The 17500-nt window shown below is 38.7% G+C and overlaps 2 protein-coding genes across 2 annotated transcripts in view; one reads left to right on the top strand and one right to left on the bottom strand.

The window, feature by feature from the left end:
• The window catches only part of LOC136179336 (NLR family CARD domain-containing protein 3-like), a 373903-nt gene that overhangs the window by 23614 nt on the left and 332789 nt on the right, over positions 1 to 17500 (top strand).
• On the bottom strand, positions 15131 to 16263 carry LOC136179335 (uncharacterized membrane protein YrrS-like). The gene is made up of 3 exons (XM_065955510.1): positions 16080 to 16263; positions 15839 to 15888; positions 15131 to 15504 (listed from the first exon to the last, which is right to left on the bottom strand). The coding sequence occupies exon 3, from the start codon at positions 15499 to 15501 to the stop codon at positions 15205 to 15207; it is 297 nt and encodes a 98-aa protein (XP_065811582.1). The 5' UTR covers positions 15502 to 15504; positions 15839 to 15888; positions 16080 to 16263; the 3' UTR covers positions 15131 to 15204.

Consider the following 17500-nt stretch of genomic DNA (forward strand, 5'->3'; position numbering starts at 1 on the left):
AAATTGTGGCATTATATATGAGTAAAAAACACAATGTTAGCAAATCTAAACACAATATAATATTAAATACAAAGTAAATAAGTACTAAAACTATCAAAACTAAGACTGTGAATATATACAACCAGGATTTAACTAAGCATTACTAGTCTTAAATAGGAAGATTAGATATGGAAGATTGAATGTAAATGTGCAAAAACAGAGTTGTAAATGGACAGTATTGACACAAGTTAAAGTGCATGAGTGTAGACATATTATAAGCAGCAACTATACAATATAACGGCGAGTAGTTTGTAAATTTAACATGTGCAGAACAGATGACAGTATGGAGAGACAGATATTATCATGATGACAGTTCTCTGCTCGCATGAGGTGAGCTGTTGTACAGAGTTATGGCCTTTGGTAAGAAGGATTTCTTGTATGACAGCGGAGTTGTATCAGTCTGTTGGAGAAGCTGCTCCGCTGTTTGTCCAGTAGGGTGTGCAGAGGGTGATCAGGATTATCCATAATGGATAACAGTTTGTTCAGAGTCCTCCTCTCTGTCATGAGAGGAAAGAGTCCAGCTTGCAGCCTATCACAGAGCAGGCCTTCTTAATGAGTTTGTCCAGTCTCTTAGTGTCACCAGCTCCAATGCTGCTCCCCCAGCATAAGCACAGCTCTGAGCATGCTCACACACAGAATCTAGAGGTAGAACATTGAAACTACAAATAAAAAGCACCACGAGTGTCACAGCATGCCAGAATCCATCTCAACCTAGATGCATGTTCCCAGTTTTTTAAATTCAAAACACAAAATAAGTGATTTTGTGTGGTTTGAAACAGACCCGTTGCCTAATTGGTCTGAAAACCTTAAAAAGTCGTCTGTGACAGGCGTTACTTTGAAATGTTACATCATGGCTGGTTTTGCATTATTAGATGATTTGGTGAAGCGTTCGCTCCGCAGTAAGTTCAAAAGAGCGCACTGATCCGTTTGGTCCAGCTTGTTCTGTTGGGAGAGCGTCACTGTTTGATTAATCCTCCAGAGAGAGTTGTGCCCCCAACCACGATGCAGGCGCGAGCCTGCAGGTTAAGAACATGGGATTTATCAACACTGATTACCTACCGATGTTCTTAACCAGCAGGCTCGTGCACGTTCGCGTAACTTATGTGGAAGTCGAGTTAAAACTCAGAACATCAGCATTACAATAATGCTCATTAATCTCTCTCTCATTTCTAACATCTTAATTGGGGGATAAAAAAGTAATTTATCCTCTCAACATCCCAATGAAATGCTTATTTCTGTTTGATTTCATCCCCGATTGTACAGCCCATTAGCATTCCCTCAAACTTATATATATTTAATGTGTACCCTGAAATGACTCCAAAGTCTTTAATTACCTTCATTAGTACTTCACCTGACTGTTCAGGCTTATAGAAATAAATTCAGATATCATCAGAATACATCGCCAATTTGTGATTTTCTCCTGCTATAGATATCAGTGTTTCCTCTAAGTTTAAACTCTGCTAATGTTGAGAAGTTTCACTGAAGTCTGATCCAGTCAGTTAGTGATATTTGATAAGGGGGCGTGTCTATCCGTAAAAAGACTTCCTGGAAGGCTGGTCTCAAGTTTCCTCGATCCTCTGTGCTGAAAATAAGAGACCTGAGACGTCCATCAACATGGCGGCACAGAACGACTTCCGGTTCAAGCGACGAAAAATAAGAGACATGAGGAGTAGCCATTCAGATTGAGAGCAGTTAGACATTCTTCATCAAACTGATTAGAGCAAAGTTAATGTTTGTTATTTTTCTGTTATTTGAAGTCAGAATAAATTCAGTTTAATGATCTCTGAAATATGACGTGAAGTTCTGTTAACTCTGCACCAAACAAAGAAATGTTCTTCAGAGGGACACTTTTTCATTTCCCTGTGAGGACACTTGAGATAAATCACTTGAACCTTTACATCAGCAAACGTTGAATCAGCACTTCCTCTTTCCCCTGAGTGTGTTTAGGTCTTAACATGACCTGTGCTCAGGTGTGTTGGTGGGGCGTTGCTGTCTCAGGGGGCAGAAAGCAGCTGCACCATGGACCAACAAAAACCTGCTCTAAAGTCATGGTGCAGTATTTCCATGCTATTTAAAGGCTCCATTAGTAAGATGGTGAGATGCACAGACACAGACAGGTTCACATTGTTCTTCCACAAGGCTCGTAACACACACAGGGACAGATTACACACAGCACACCTGTGAGACACTGCAGTTCATCCAGGTGGAAATAACTCTTTAAGGTGTGTTTAATGTCTGCTGTTATTTCTGTCCCAAAAGGCAGAGAAAATCAGAAACTGCTGCTGCTAGATTTAAACACAGTTTACATGAATCAACAGTAAACACATCACTCAACTGTCTGTGACATGATGATGATGCCTTCAAGGACTCTCAGTAAACACATCACTCAACTGTCTGTGACATGATGATGATGCCTTCAAGGACTCTCAGTAAACACATCACTCAACTGTCTGTGACATGATGATGATGCCTTCAAGGACTCTCAGTAAACACATCACTCAACTGTCTGTGACATGATGATGCCTTCAAGGACTCTCAGTAAACACATCACTCAACTGTCTGTGACATGATGATGATGCCTTCAAGGACTCTCAGTAAACACATCACTCAACTGTCTGTGACATGATGATGCCTTCAAGGACTCTCAGTAAACACGTCACTCAACTGTCTCTGACATGATGATGATGCCTTCAAGGACTCTCAGTTAACACATCACTCAACTGTCTCTGACATGATGATGATGCCTTTAAGGACTCTCAGTAAACACATCACTCAACTGTCTTTGACATGATGATGATGCCTTCAAGGACTCTCAGTTAACACATCACTCAACTGTCTCTGACATGATGATGATGCCTTTAAGGACTCTCAGTAAACACATCACTCAACTGTCTTTGACATGATGATGCCTTCAAGGTCTCTGTGTCTCTTTACGCTTCAAGTCACCAACACGTGACCACGAGAGCTGAAAGGTGGCGTGTTACTTTCCACGCCCACTTCACTTCTGAGCAGGACTGAAGTCCCTGCTGCTCTTCATACTGGATGTTCTGTATCACTGATAATCAGAATAATCATGATAACGATGATATTATATGATCAGAATAATAATAATAATAATAATAATAACTTTATTTATATAGCAGCTTTTAAAAACACAGGTTTACAAAGTGCTTTGACAAACAGCAAAAACAAGAACAAACTAAAGCAAACACAGAAGAACATGAACAACAACAAGAACAAACAAATGCAAAATACTAAAAATAATTAAATACAATTCAACAGAAAAGAACCCAAAGTGCACGATACCCAACAGACATATAGAACCAGACCATCACAAGAACCATCACAAGAACCATCATAAGAACCAACACAAGAACCAACACAAGAACCATCATAAGAACCATCACAAGAACCATCACAAGAACCATCATAAGAACCATCATAAGAACCAACACAAGAACCAACACAAGAACCATCATAAGAACCATCACAAGAACCATCACAAGAACCATCACAAGAACCATCATAAGAACCAACACAAGAACCAACACAAGAACCATCATAAGAACCATCACAAGAACCAACACATGAACCAACACAAGAACCATCACAAGAACCATCACAAGAACCAACACAAGAACCAACACAAGAACCATCACAAGAACCATCATAAGAACCATCACAAGAACCATCATAAGAACCATCACAAGAACCATCATAAGAACCCAGGAAACACAAGAACCATCACAAGAACCATCATAAGAACCATCATAAGAACCAACACAAGAACCAACACAAGAACCATCATAACAACCATCATAAGAACCATCGTAAGAACCCAGGAAACACAAGAACCATCACAAGAACCATCACAAGAACCATCATAAGAACCCAGGAAACACAAGAACCATCATAAGAACCATCATAAGAACCATCATAAGAACCATCATAAGAACCCAGGCAACACAAGAACCATCATAAGAACCATCATAAGAACCATCATAAGAACCCAGGAAACACAAGAACCATCACAAGAACCATCACAAGAACCATCATAAGAACCATCACAAGAACCATCACAAGAACCATCATAAGAACCATCACAAGAACCAACACAAGAACCATCATAAGAACCATCACAAGAACCATCATAAGAACCCAGGAAACACAAGAACCATCACAAGAACCATCATAAGAACCATCATAAGAACCAACACAAGAACCAACACAAGAACCATCATAACAACCATCATAAGAACCATCATAAGAACCCAGGAAACACAAGAACCATCACAAGAACCATCATAAGAACCCAGGAAACACAAGAACCATCATAAGAACCATCATAAGAACCATCATAAGAACCATCATAAGAACCCAGGCAACACAAGAACCATCATAAGAACCATCACAAGAACCATCATAAGAACCATCATAAGAACCCAACAACACGAGCTGAGACCAAGAGGAGCAAAGATTTAAAAAGATGTAAGAAACTAAAAGAGCTAAAAGCAAATGAAAAGATAACAGCAATAAGAAGGTAAGAGCAGAAAAAGAAATAGAAACAAGTGGTTAAAGATTAAATAAAAACTATAATGTTAATAATAATAAAAAGTATATATAAATATAAAACATAAATAGACAAAGTAAGTAAGATCATTAAGTTAAAACATAAGAGGAGTTAAGATCAGAGCATAAATAAAAGACAGTAAGAAGTAAAAGAAGATAAAAATAGTAAAACCAGTAAGAAAAGACATTAAGAAGACAACATCACATAAAAACAAGTCTGTAAAAGTACGTTTTAAGAAGGGATTTAAAAGAATTGAGGGAGTCTGCGAGTCTTATCTCCTCAGGGAGGTCGTTCCAAAGTCGAGGGGCCCTGACTGAAAAGGCCCGGTCACCTTTAGTTTTAAGTCTCGACTTTGGAACGACCAGGAGGCCCCCACCTGAGGATCTAAGACTGCGGGCTGGCTCATATGGTGTCAGTAGCTCTGTTATATAGCTTGGAGCGAGCCCCGTCCGTGTTTATCATGAATAATATAAAGAATCATCATGAAGTCTCTCTCAGAGTCTAATCTCTCATTTATGTCTTTTTATATCAACAGGTGGAGGTGAGTCTTTAAAGAGAGGATCCTGCTGATCACAGAGCTGGAAGCAGCAGCTGGTGTGTTGGTGAGTCTTTAACTGGGCTGTGTTACTGGGAGACTGACGGACCAATCACAGCGCAGATGACTCTCAGTGCTGCAGTCTGAGCTGCTCTGAGATCAGCTCCACTGTCACACACAGGACCATGACCTCGGACATTTTTCTATTCTCATATTCTGAATTTAAACTGCTTCATGACTCAACGACCGAAGATGAACTCTTTGATTTGGATATAAATGTTTCTGTTGCAGCGCCACCCTGTGGACATGTGGAGTGGTGCAGGTTATTCATTGACTCATATTCACAGATAACAGTAGAAGTTGATTCCAGCTGTGCAAGTTAAAGTGTGAAGTTCTGCTTTTAACCACGAGTCGTTGGTCGTCTGATAATAAATCAGTCGTCTCTTTGTTGGATCAAAACAAAGAGGAGGCTTCACTGAGTTTTTAAAAGAACTACAAACAGGATGTCTGGATCCAGGTGCAGAGTCAGCACCTGAATATTTGATGTAATATGAGATGATATAAAAAGAGCTGAATAACATGCAGACTCAATCATTGATATTCATTCATCATGTCAGGGTAACAACGGACACGTTATCAAACTATCTTTATTTTTAACTTCTGATGTTTATTACACTTTGATGTTTGAACCTTCTGTTTTTATTATCTCAGGATTTCAAATAGAAATAAATTCAATCTGTGGAGGGTTTTATTTAAATAATAATTCATGTTTAGTTTCTGTTGCTGCTATCACTGCTTTCTGCCAGCAGGTGTCACTGTTTCCACAGTTTTCTCCCAGACTGATCGATCTGAAGAGATTATTTCTGTGTCAGGAAACACAAAGAAAGATAGATGATGCCAGCTCTTTTATTTGTTCTTATGTTTTTATATTTCATGTTCAAGTTTAATGTCTCTTTTTGTAATCACTGCCCCCTAGTGGACAGGAGTGTGGAGCGATTCAAAGGCAGAAAAAGAATCTTTGACTGGACTTCTGTAATGAAGTGAAGTGTGAAGGAAGTTGAGCTTTCTTTGAGTCTCTCTGTAGTTTGTAACTGAATACTTGGACTCTTCTTCACTTTAGAGGGAACATGTTCTCCTCCACATTTCTTCAACACATTCTCTACGAGTTCCTCGTCTGATCTAATTAACCCCGTGTTTTAAGATGGGCTGGTGTTTCTGCTCTTGGTGTAAAGCCAGACACAGTGATCTTTCTGTCATGTTGTTCATGTGTGTTACTCTTGATAATTCACTCAAATAATGTCTCTATATTCTACAAGTGATTTACTTTTTAAATAACTGACACCATGTCAACACAAAGTTTCACTGCTTCCAATCCGCCTCTTATACGACGGCCATGTTGCATTAAATAACATTAACCACTTCTGTTTATTAAATATCACAGTCTGGATTTTATTAAGGCTGTACATTAATCTTCTTTGAAATTAAACTTCATTTGACTCAAACATGAAGTTGGTGTTATTTTCTGATGTTTATGTTTTTGTCCTCTTGACTCGTTTGTTTTCAGATGTTCATCAGGCTCCAGGTCCCATCGAGGAAAAGTTAATTCCTCATGATTTAATTCATGAAGCCGACCTGAAGTTTTGGATGACACAGTAAAAATAGACTTTAGTTCAGTATATAATTCATGTCATTATTTTAGTTTCATTGTGGACAAAAAAAATCAGATTGGAGCATATTCCAGACAGACACAGCATGTCCCGGTTACCATAGTAACAGTCCCTGTAACCATAGTAACTCACTGTCCCTGTACCCTTAGTAAACCACTGTTCATGTTACCATGGTAACAGTCTGTCCCTGTGTAACTTTAGTAATTATCGAATTTCCCTCGGTATCAATAAAGTATCTCTGTAACTCACTGTCCCTGTAGGCTAACCTTAATAACACACTTTCTGTCTATCTGTAACCATAGTAACTCACTGTGCAATATCATCTAGTTTGTTGAATAAAGAGAAGTTTTTTACGTCTTGTTTCTGATAATAAAAACATGTTTTGAACAAAATAAATCCACAGAAAGCGGAACAAAAGGCTGCAGCACCTCCACCGTCGGTAGGATACTTTATAGTGTGACACACAGCGGAAGGAAACAGCGCGAGCACCAGATTTGAACGCAGCTACATTTCCTCTCAGATTTCCTGTTGTCCTAGTTCATCTTTTTTTAAAGTTTAATAAAACCACAACAACGTGTTCAGCTGAGAGTCTGAGAGAGTTTATCAACCAGCGACTAACGGCTGCTGCGGAAGACATTTTTGTAGTTTTTAAAAGAACTATCGTGGAGTACGAGGAAGAGATCGATCGTCAGCGCAGACTGCTGGATATCGTTTGGAAACCTCACATCATCTTACACAGAGCAGGGGAGGAGTTAACTAAATGATTTGAAATGAATATACAGAGATGTTTGATTAGTTTTGTTCCCAGTGGTGTTACTAAAACAGCGGAGTGGTGGGAACATTTAAAAAAAACTGATTTCTAAGCCTAACCATTAAGTCGTGACATTAGCATATTTGTTATTTTCTCCTTTAATAAAACATAAACGCCATCAGTGACCTCAAATTACGACTGAACTATTTGAATCCCTCTAATGTATCTTCTTCATATTCTGTTGTTAATATTTTGAATGGTCTGCTGATGCAAAGTGGAGCCTGAAGAAGTGAGTATACTCTGAATTAGTCCCTAAATGTTTTAAGGGTCCCGTCCTAATCGGCCTCTGTTGTAATCAGTGACATGGAAAACTCCTGCAGATTTAGTTCAGCTAATAAATGAGCCTTTTGTTTTTACACACTGACACTCTTCTGCTGCTCGACTTAAAGGAGTAGAGATTGTTATGAAGTCAACATAAAGCTCAGAAGAGGAGCAGATCTGATCTTTTTAATGTTGACAGACTTCAGACTGAAACACCTACATGCCTTTACGTCTCCTCATTCCTGAGCAGTGTTAGAGGTGATGTGTTACATCTTTGGAGACTTTTATGTTATGTTAACATGTATGGACCGGACCCTGGAATTAGAAGTGCTCACTTTAGTAGGGGTCCAGATAATGGCACAACGTGCTGTAGTTTGGTACCATAGCTTTGGTACGTGTCCCTAAATATTTCACATATTAAGTCGCTCACCTCTAAAATATTTGTACAATAATTGTAAGAGCAGCGGGCTACCTTTTGCTTCTAACTGTTATTTTTGCTTTGTTGTGAACAATGAGAGAAAAAGTGATGAAAAGTTCAAAAACACTCTTTGACAGGCCCTTTAAACATTTCTTCTGCATCATATCTGGATATCTTTACCTGTAATAGTCGGTTTTGGAGTACCTCTGTAAACCTTTCATGACTTTACAATATAAAAGCAGATGTTTTATGAAAGAAGTCTCGCGAGAAAGTGGGAGAACGCAGGTAAGCCTATATTTAAATTAAACAATTTACTTGTAAAACTACAAGTGTTGAGACTCATCTCACAGCTAAATACATCTGTCATGTTTTAATGAATTATTATAAAATCTCGGGTTTCTTTCCAGATGAAAACGTGACAAACCGAAACATGACGTCCTCGTCCACGAGATTTAAACTTCATATTTACAGTCTGAGGTTTGACCGTTAGCTCGAGTCCTCTTTTAAATCTAACTGTTTGTTACTCACCTCATGAAGAGTTGTTTTCATCCTCTCCAGTGAAGAAAATCTCCCTCAGGTGAACCCGGAAGTGGTCCGAAGATTGAAACGTATTAATTATTCGGTCTACTTTCAGGTGAGCATCAATCAGCAGCAGTAACGTCCCGCCAGGATAAAGTGGCAGGAAGTGACGTCAGAGAAATATGAAAGGTTTTGTAAAAATAGATGGACCTTATGAAATTAAATAAAAAACGCAGAATTCATTTCTCTTTACTACGGAGCCCCTGAAGTCCAAAAAAGTAAAAAATAAATAAATAAATAAAAACTTCTGCGCACAATATATACATTTTCTTTTTTTCTTTTACTTTTTAGGACTTCAGGGGCTCCTTACTTTCCTGTTTAAATATATAATTACAAATAAAATGAAGTAATTTCTATTTAAAATATTACATAAATACAATCCCGTGACAACTAATACTAAATGTGTGTTTGTAAACATTTCCTTCCTGTTTTCAAAAGATGAACCTTTTAAAACTAAAAACTATTGAACACCTTCTTTTGCAGTTTTCATGACACTGCTTTTTTTGTTTGATTTAGAAAAATACCTTTAAGGAAACTTGGAAAAAATATAAATCCAACAAGAATTGACTTTTTAATTAATTTTCAAGTCCAATTTATCAGCAAATAAATATTAATTAATCTGTTTTTTTATGTGGGCAAAATATTAAATTCATAAAACTAAATGGCTGAACAAATAACCCTCCCAGATCTGAAAAACCCTGAACAGTAAAAGTGGTTTAGTTAATTGATTGATGGATGTTTGTGTTGTACAGTTATAATTATGTTCAATGTTTATAGTTGTCCTTATTGTTGATAAAAAGACGTGTAGATGTCTACAACATATTGAACATGTCTGTCCATGCATTTGATGTTCATGACTCTGTAATGGTAATTTCATCCAATAAAAAATAAGTAAAGAAAAGTTGGATTTATCCTTGACTTATTTAGCCTTATTAGTGTTTTTGCTTTTATTATCTTTATCTTTAATGTTATAACTTTTGTACATTGAGAGCACAGTTACCAAAGACAAATTCCTTGTGGTGTGTGTCTCAGCATACATGACCAATAAAGCTGATTCTGATTCTGATCTTTGCAATGAAAATGAAATGTTGCTTTAAAAACGAGACAAAAGCTCAGAGATGAACAGAAGCACCAGGCGTCAGGAGGTAGAGAAAAGGAGATAGCTTTACTATAAAGAAGGCGTCGCTAGCAGAAGTTGCAACATCTCATCATACACGCATACATGGTGAATATATTTATGCCATTTTCTGTTGAGTATGTACCTTACAAAAGCTGTTATTTTTGCGTGTCGAAGCGAGACTTTGACGAGCTGCTCTGATACACATGGTAAAAACAAGAAGATGCTAACATGAGAAGTCATACAAAAAGCCAAACAGCATGTGATCAATCATTTTTTAAAAATCCAGTCGCAAATCTCGTATGTGCACCGGTCAAATTCTAAGACATTGCAGCATTTTGAAAATGAGACACACGAGAAGCTGACAGTTTCTTTTTCTTTTCCTCCATGAAAGGTGAGCTGAGGTGACGCAGACAGTAAAAAGAGATGCTCAGCTCCGTGTGCACCTTCAATTTATCGTGCACAAAACAAAAAGGACAAGAAAAAAAAAAAGCACTGAGTTTCAGCAAGTATGCATAATTCTCTTTTCTTTGTAATATAGCCAGTTTACAATATCCCCCCCTGCTGTGATCCACTTGAAGGGGAAAGAGAAAGGCCATGTGGGAAGAGCAGGGTGCAGGTTTCCAGACCAAATCCAGGAGGAAAAAAAACTTCCAGTGAGTTCTGTGAGAAAGTTCAGACTTTTGCTCCCAATCCAGTTTTAGATTTTTTTTTTCTTCCTGTTTTCTTCTATGTCAGCACCGTTTTTCTGTTTTTTGTTGTTGTTGAGGTTTCTGTGCTAGGTGCAAGAGTGAACATACTGAGAAACAAATGACGACAGAGAAACAAAACAGCCAGCTGATTCAAACTCAGGATATTGCTTTGAGTTTCTGCAGAAGGAGAGAAGGGGAACGCAGGATTTTAGACGAGGGGATTAGAGGGCAGAGAGGATGGGAAATTGGAGAATAATCTGTGAATCAGATTTTATTTGAATGCATTTTCTGGATGTGCGTATATGCTACCTCCCATGTCAGGGGCCTTCTTCAGGTTTTGCAGAGTCAGCACTATTTCAAGTGTTCCTGCAAATTGAGACAAAAACTGCAGCTGACCTTTGTCCAAATATGGTCATAGGAAGGAGACTCACTTACATGTGACCCTTCTGAACTTTGAAGTTCCTGTGTGAAACTTTAAACAGGATTTAAATAAGAGATGAATATATTTGCACTGCCTCTTTCAGAGTTAAATGGATGGTGAAGCAGGAAGTGGATATCTGTGTGACTGACGAGATGCTATCGCAGCAACGCGTCAAGCAAGATAAAGATGTAACAAGCCTGTCAAAAATATAAATATGGTCACATGACCTCTAAGAAAGTGAAGGCAACTGACTAACCAAAAGTCAGGTTGATGTCAGCTTCTTAAATTTAGTCTAAAATGATGTCACGTCCACCTTTATTCCCCTGAAATGGGAGGAGCTATACTCCAGCATCGCAGGCCTGTTAGCTGAAAGGCATTATGGGAAGAGTTATGGGAGTGTATGCGGTGGTCTCAGAAAGATGTAGACACTTGAAAGGGGGGGAGGGGGAGGGGGTTTGTTCAAATATCTCAGAAAACGCTCGATTCTTCGGCCTATACTATAGCAGCTTGAGTTCGACGTAGCTACAACTGCAGGAGCACTTACATCTTATTTACATCATAGACAATCTAACGTATTCCTCTCTCACAATATAGAATCCAAACCATCATCAAACGAGGGAGCGATCGACTCGCCACAGTCAGAACCAGATTCAACAAAAGTCAAAGAGAAAAGGGGCGACACGGAGTGAGGGGGTGATTCTTCTTTCTTCTTCAGAGTGCAAATGTTAGTCAAAGCTAGCTGACGGACTGAACCGTCCAGACAGAATTGTCACTTTTTTATTTCCTTTTATTTCCGGATAAAGCATTTTTTATTTTTTTTACTCTGGGGGAATCGACCTTTAAATATTTACAAGGATAAGAGATTTTGTTTCAGGACTTACACGTACAGAACATGAGTCAAATAAATAACAAGTACAGATATGAAGTTCCTGTGTGCTGGAGGAGTTATGTTACATAAATCTGAATAACACAGATGAGCGTTAATACATCATGAGTAGGAGGAGAGCAGCACGATACACAGATCGTCTTTCACTGGACGCTGACATGTTGTTGTTGTTTTGTTTACAGAAAACATGTGGGACATACTGAAGAGTTGAACGCTTCTCATGACGACACATCTTTGATTTTGGCTGTTTGACGATGATCAAAAATGTGTTCATAACAATAATTAAATGAAAGACTAATATATTAATACTATCCACATGATGTCATAAATAGAAATATAAAATAAATATGTAAAATACAATGTGAGCTGCAGCTGCTGACCGCAGTAAAGATCTATGTTGATTCAGGGTTTCATAGTGCTGTTAGGTAACAGTTTGAGTTCGAGCACTCGGTGAACGTTAAGTATCAAACTGAATAAAGACGTTCAAGCATCATCACCGACAGTCCATCAGTCTGCTAAACAGAGCGACGTCATGACAACATGTGACTTCTACCATCTTGTTCTGGTACTCAAACTGATTTCTTCTTTTTCTTTCTCTGCTAAAGAAACGAAAAGGTAAGCTGACACGCTTTTTTTTTCTCTCCAAAGGTGGCTGTGAATTCAATGTTTATATTTTCATGCTGTGAATCTTTTCTCAAACTTTAATTCAAGGTTTCTATGTGGTCTTTTATTTATTTTTTAAATTGATTGAATTCATTAAAGCTACAGGGGAAGGAAAGAGGAGGTCTTTGTGCTGAGGTGTGTTCAGACTAAAGAGTTCAGGAGCGTTAGACGTGGTTCCCATTGCATATGAACTAAAATACTGTAAAGACTTGAAAATCATGATTTGGGGCGCCAGGGGCCTAGCGGTTAGGTTGCACCCCATGTGCGGACACTATAGGTCTCCAAGTGTGCAACCCCGGGTTCAAGTCCAACCTGTGGCACCTTTACCTCATGTCATTCACTTCTCTTTCTCCCTGATTCTCTTCTCTACCCACTGTCCTCTGAAGAACAGGAACAGAAAGAACTGTCAGTAGAAGTTGATGTTATTAGCTCCCTGAACTAACAAAAGTCATCACTTTTTGAGTTCCAGGAAATAACAAGAAGGGGAAGTGTTCTGTGAGTCAGAGCTTAGACTCCATTTTGAGTGGACAGAGCAGAAGGACAAAGACGTGTGAGACAGGGTGAGTTTAATTCAACATTATTATGACTTTACTGTTTAAACCTCTGGTTCATCAGTTAATGAAGCAGGTTCATGCTGAGTAATACTTTAAAACTGATCACATACAGAGCAGGATCAGCTCTGTGAATGTGGACTACTTCCTCTTTTCAAAATACATGATATGTACACACACACACACACACACACACACACACACTCCAGTGTTTCTTCTAGGTTTAGAGCTCTGGGGGGCGGAGGGGGTCCTGCAAGTTGTTCCAGCAACTTCTGTTTCTGAGCGCACCTGAATGCAGCATGCTAACAGCGCGTTCCCTGAGTAACAGCCAATGGGCGCGCACTGTAGCTGTTCCCACTCAATGTTCTTGAAGCCAGAATACGCCGCTTAGGGGCGCTTCCATCTTGTGATTTTGACGTCATTTGGAGCCAGAGTTTGCGCAGTAGGGTCCGGGGGGAGGAGCCCTGGTAACACGCCCCGCCCACTTAGCGTACTGCCCTGAGCAGCCCAGCTACGCTGAAAGCGCTCTGCCGGTCTACGATGAAGAAATGTGTAAGTACAACAAACCGCCGTATTCAAAGTCTAATATTTAAACTCTGTGTTTTAAAAAATCCAGTTATTTTAATCATTATTGAAAACACGTGGGCTGCTGGGTCCTCTGGTTTAATGAAATCATTCTATATTTAAGCTATATTTAAGATAGGTTAGACTACAGGTGGTGAGATATGTTGTATTCTGTTAGAAACTGATAGTCTGCAATGTGAGTCATGTCTGCTTTTCTAATATATTTAAGTGAACAGTAAATCAATTGTTTTTTGTATCTTCATTTAGGCAAAGAAGAGATAAAAGCAGCTGGTCTGACATCTTCCACAGAGGTGAAGTGTAAGTTAAAATCATCTGTTAAAAGTTTATATCCTGTGATTTTTATTTAAGTTTCATAAAGAGGATTGTAAAAACAAGCTGTTATTAACAATACAGTCTTCTAAAATAAAAATCACACTGAGTCATACACCAGCTAAATATTAAATAGAAAGGTGATGTTTTCTTTTCCATTTTACAATCAACAGAATCTAAAAATGACTCATTTCAACCTTCATCTGCACACCTGTTACAGAGGTCAGGCTGGGGTCACAGAGTTTGAAGGAACCTCCTCCTTTTTTCACCTGTGCCAGATGCCCTGCTCATCCACTGTGGGAGAAATGACCTTACACCAGCAGCTCTCCCAGATGAAGAGTCCTCTCTGCCATCACCCAGAGGAGCTGATCGACGTCTGAAGAAGGTGGACAGAGTCTGGAGCTTTGTGACAGTGAACAGTGAGAAGGCTACCATAGTCATCCTCAGATAAAACACAGAGATCCAGGTCAATATTTAATTTATTTTTCTTTACATGATGTTGCCCTGTGTTTGAAAGGCCAGATGCTGGAGGGTTGTGTTGGATTTGCTTTTCCATCATAGTTTAACAGTCAAACAATCATCCAGGATCTCTTTACTTTATTTGATTTTTGTTTGGATTTCTTTGTTGAATTATGTTTTATACTTTCTCCTATGTCCCAGCAGTTCGACCTGATGGTCTCTCTTACTTATTTTCCACATGGTTAATGAAGCCAGGGGTTGTTTATTGAAGATTTCTTTTCATAAAATGTTTAAATAAACTTTTTAAAAATCTGATATGACTGTTTCTGATTAACTGGAGTACAACAAAGTGTTGGTCACAGTAAAATCATTTAGCAGTTAAGTTTATAGTTCACATTTGAAAAGTCCTTGAACTGACATTCATTTCTTCTTGACCAACAACAGCTAAGACAACAGCAAAGCTAACAGACGAGCTCAGCTTGTCACAGCCGGCTCGTCTGAGATAAATGGCCTTCAAACTTATTTAATATCAAACATTTAAAGCCAATAAGCATAGCAAGATACGTATGAGATTCCATTTCAATTTATTTAATCACAGACTTGTCAAACAGTCTGGCATGTTGTGCTGCTGTTTTCAAGAGTTAATAACTGAAGAGAAGAAGACCATCGAGAGAGGACAGGAAACACTCAGGGGACGAGTCCTCCATGTTGTCAGGGGACGAGTCCTCCATGTTGTCAGGGGACGAGTCCTCCATGTTGTCAGGGGACGAGTCCTCCACGTTGTCAGGGGACGAGTCCTTCACGTTGTCAGGGGACGAGTCCTCCACGTTGTCAGGGGACGAGTCCTCCACGTTGTCAGGGGACGAGTCCTCCACGTTGTCAGGGGACGAGTCCTCCACGTTGTCAGGGGTTGCTGATGGATCTGAATCTGAGAGCATCTTCTGTAATAAAGAAAAACAATCACAGAGTTAAATGTAAAGTATAATGAATTTTACTGTGATGTTTATGCCTCAGACCTGAAATCAGATCTGTCCTCAGGTTCTGCTAAACTTCAGGTCCTAAAGTTTGTTTTAAAGACAGGAGAACTATTTATGAGACATGATGAATTCAATAATATGATCAGCTTTATGAATTATTGTTTTAAGACAAAAGTGTTCCTGCCACTTTCTATTGAAGATTATTGTAAACTGTCATCACATGGGCCAGCCTGATAAATTAAACTAATGTTAAATATTCTCATATAATCAGAAAGCCAATTTGTGTGCAGAACCTCACCGGAGCTGGAATCAGAGTCTGGACTGCTGTTTCCTTTGGGCATTGATTTCCTTGAAGACAGAAAGAAGAACAATTTAAACATGAACTTCTTGTAGAACCATAGAGGCTGTTAAAATCTTCTGCTAGTCTTCCTTACATTTTAAGAAGGATTATAAATTGTTACGAAAATTACTTTGATGCCGATAGCGGTTACAATAACACGGTCCAATCATATGAGAGATCATTTTACCTTTCATTTTACCTTTGAGTCCTATGTGAAGGCGTTCTCTTCAGAATCAGCGCTGCAAAGACAAGATGATGGCGTCCACCTTCACAAGCTGCTGCTTCAGTCTGGCTGCATCATGGTCTCCTACAGGAACACCACAGAAATACAATCAAAGTACTTCACTTTATTTATCAGAGGATGTACTGTATGCAAAGTAAAAACAATTAGCTGTAAGTCCTCAAAAAGGTTTGAGACTGCTTTGTTATTTGAGAGCACAGATTGTTTCTTTTCCCTTCTCTCTGTTTGCCTGTACATGACCTTTCAGTGCTGTAGAAGATGCTACAGTAAATCCTGGATCAGCTGTGTGGATGGTGTGACTGTGTGCTAAAGCTTTGTTAAAGTTGTCACACACATACTCATATGCCTTTGGAGAGTAAAAGTGCAGTGTGGTGGCAAACTGCTTATAAAATATAAAATAGTATTTTATTGGTGAGGTGCCTCAATCAAAGCGTCCTACAGAGTATCAGCAGCTTTAGAGGGAGGAGACGAGCGCATTATGGAGAGGAGCGCACCGCAGGGGGCGAGCTGGGGGAGAGACGAGGGACCAGAGAAAAACGAAATCCCTGTTTAAAATATAATGTTGGTGAGAAGAGGGAAATAGGACGACATAAATGTCAATGTTGAAATTCTTTTGAATACAGAGGCTGTGAATGTTCAGTTTTCTTTGGCTATAAAAAGGCAACAACAGCCTGTAGTTTAATCCTGGTGTTTCTCTTCGTTAACGATTATTGAAGCAAAATCAAAAATAAATGCATGACATTTAAAACTTATTAACATGTGTGGGGGAAAACGTGATCTTTATGTCTTCTTTTGTTGTGCCTCTGTCTCCTCCTAACTACAATAACAGCAGCATGTTGTGTGTAACACTGGTCTCCTGCATTAACACCTTCCTTTCAAAGGTGTTAAATACAGACACCGTCACAATCACCTCAATGTTTGTCAGGTTTTGTCAATTTTTAGAACAATTTCTCAATGAGTGTCATTACATTCACAATATGATCAACTTGTGACTGTTGAATTGGTCGTGTGTGGAAGACAATGCAGAATATTTATCAGTTTAAGCAGCATGATGCTCGATTAATATTACATTACACCACCGCAGGTTGTTGATGTTTGCGTTCACGTTTCGGTTAGTCTCTTAAATCAGTAACAGTTATATTAAATCAGATCTTACCTTTAGTTTTATCTGGATCTTAAATCAGTAACAGTTATATTAAATCACATCTTACCTTTAGTTTTATCTGGATCTTAAATCAGTAACAGTTATATTAAATCACATCTTACCTTTAGTTTTATCTGGATCTTAAATCAGTAACAGTTATATTAAATCACATCTTACCTTTAGTTTTATCTGGATCTTAAATCAGTAACAGTTATATTAAATCACATCGTACCTT

Source organism: Labrus bergylta, chromosome 5 (genome assembly GCF_963930695.1).
Source record: "Labrus bergylta chromosome 5, fLabBer1.1, whole genome shotgun sequence".
Classification (NCBI taxonomy): Eukaryota; Metazoa; Chordata; class Actinopteri; order Labriformes; family Labridae; genus Labrus; species Labrus bergylta.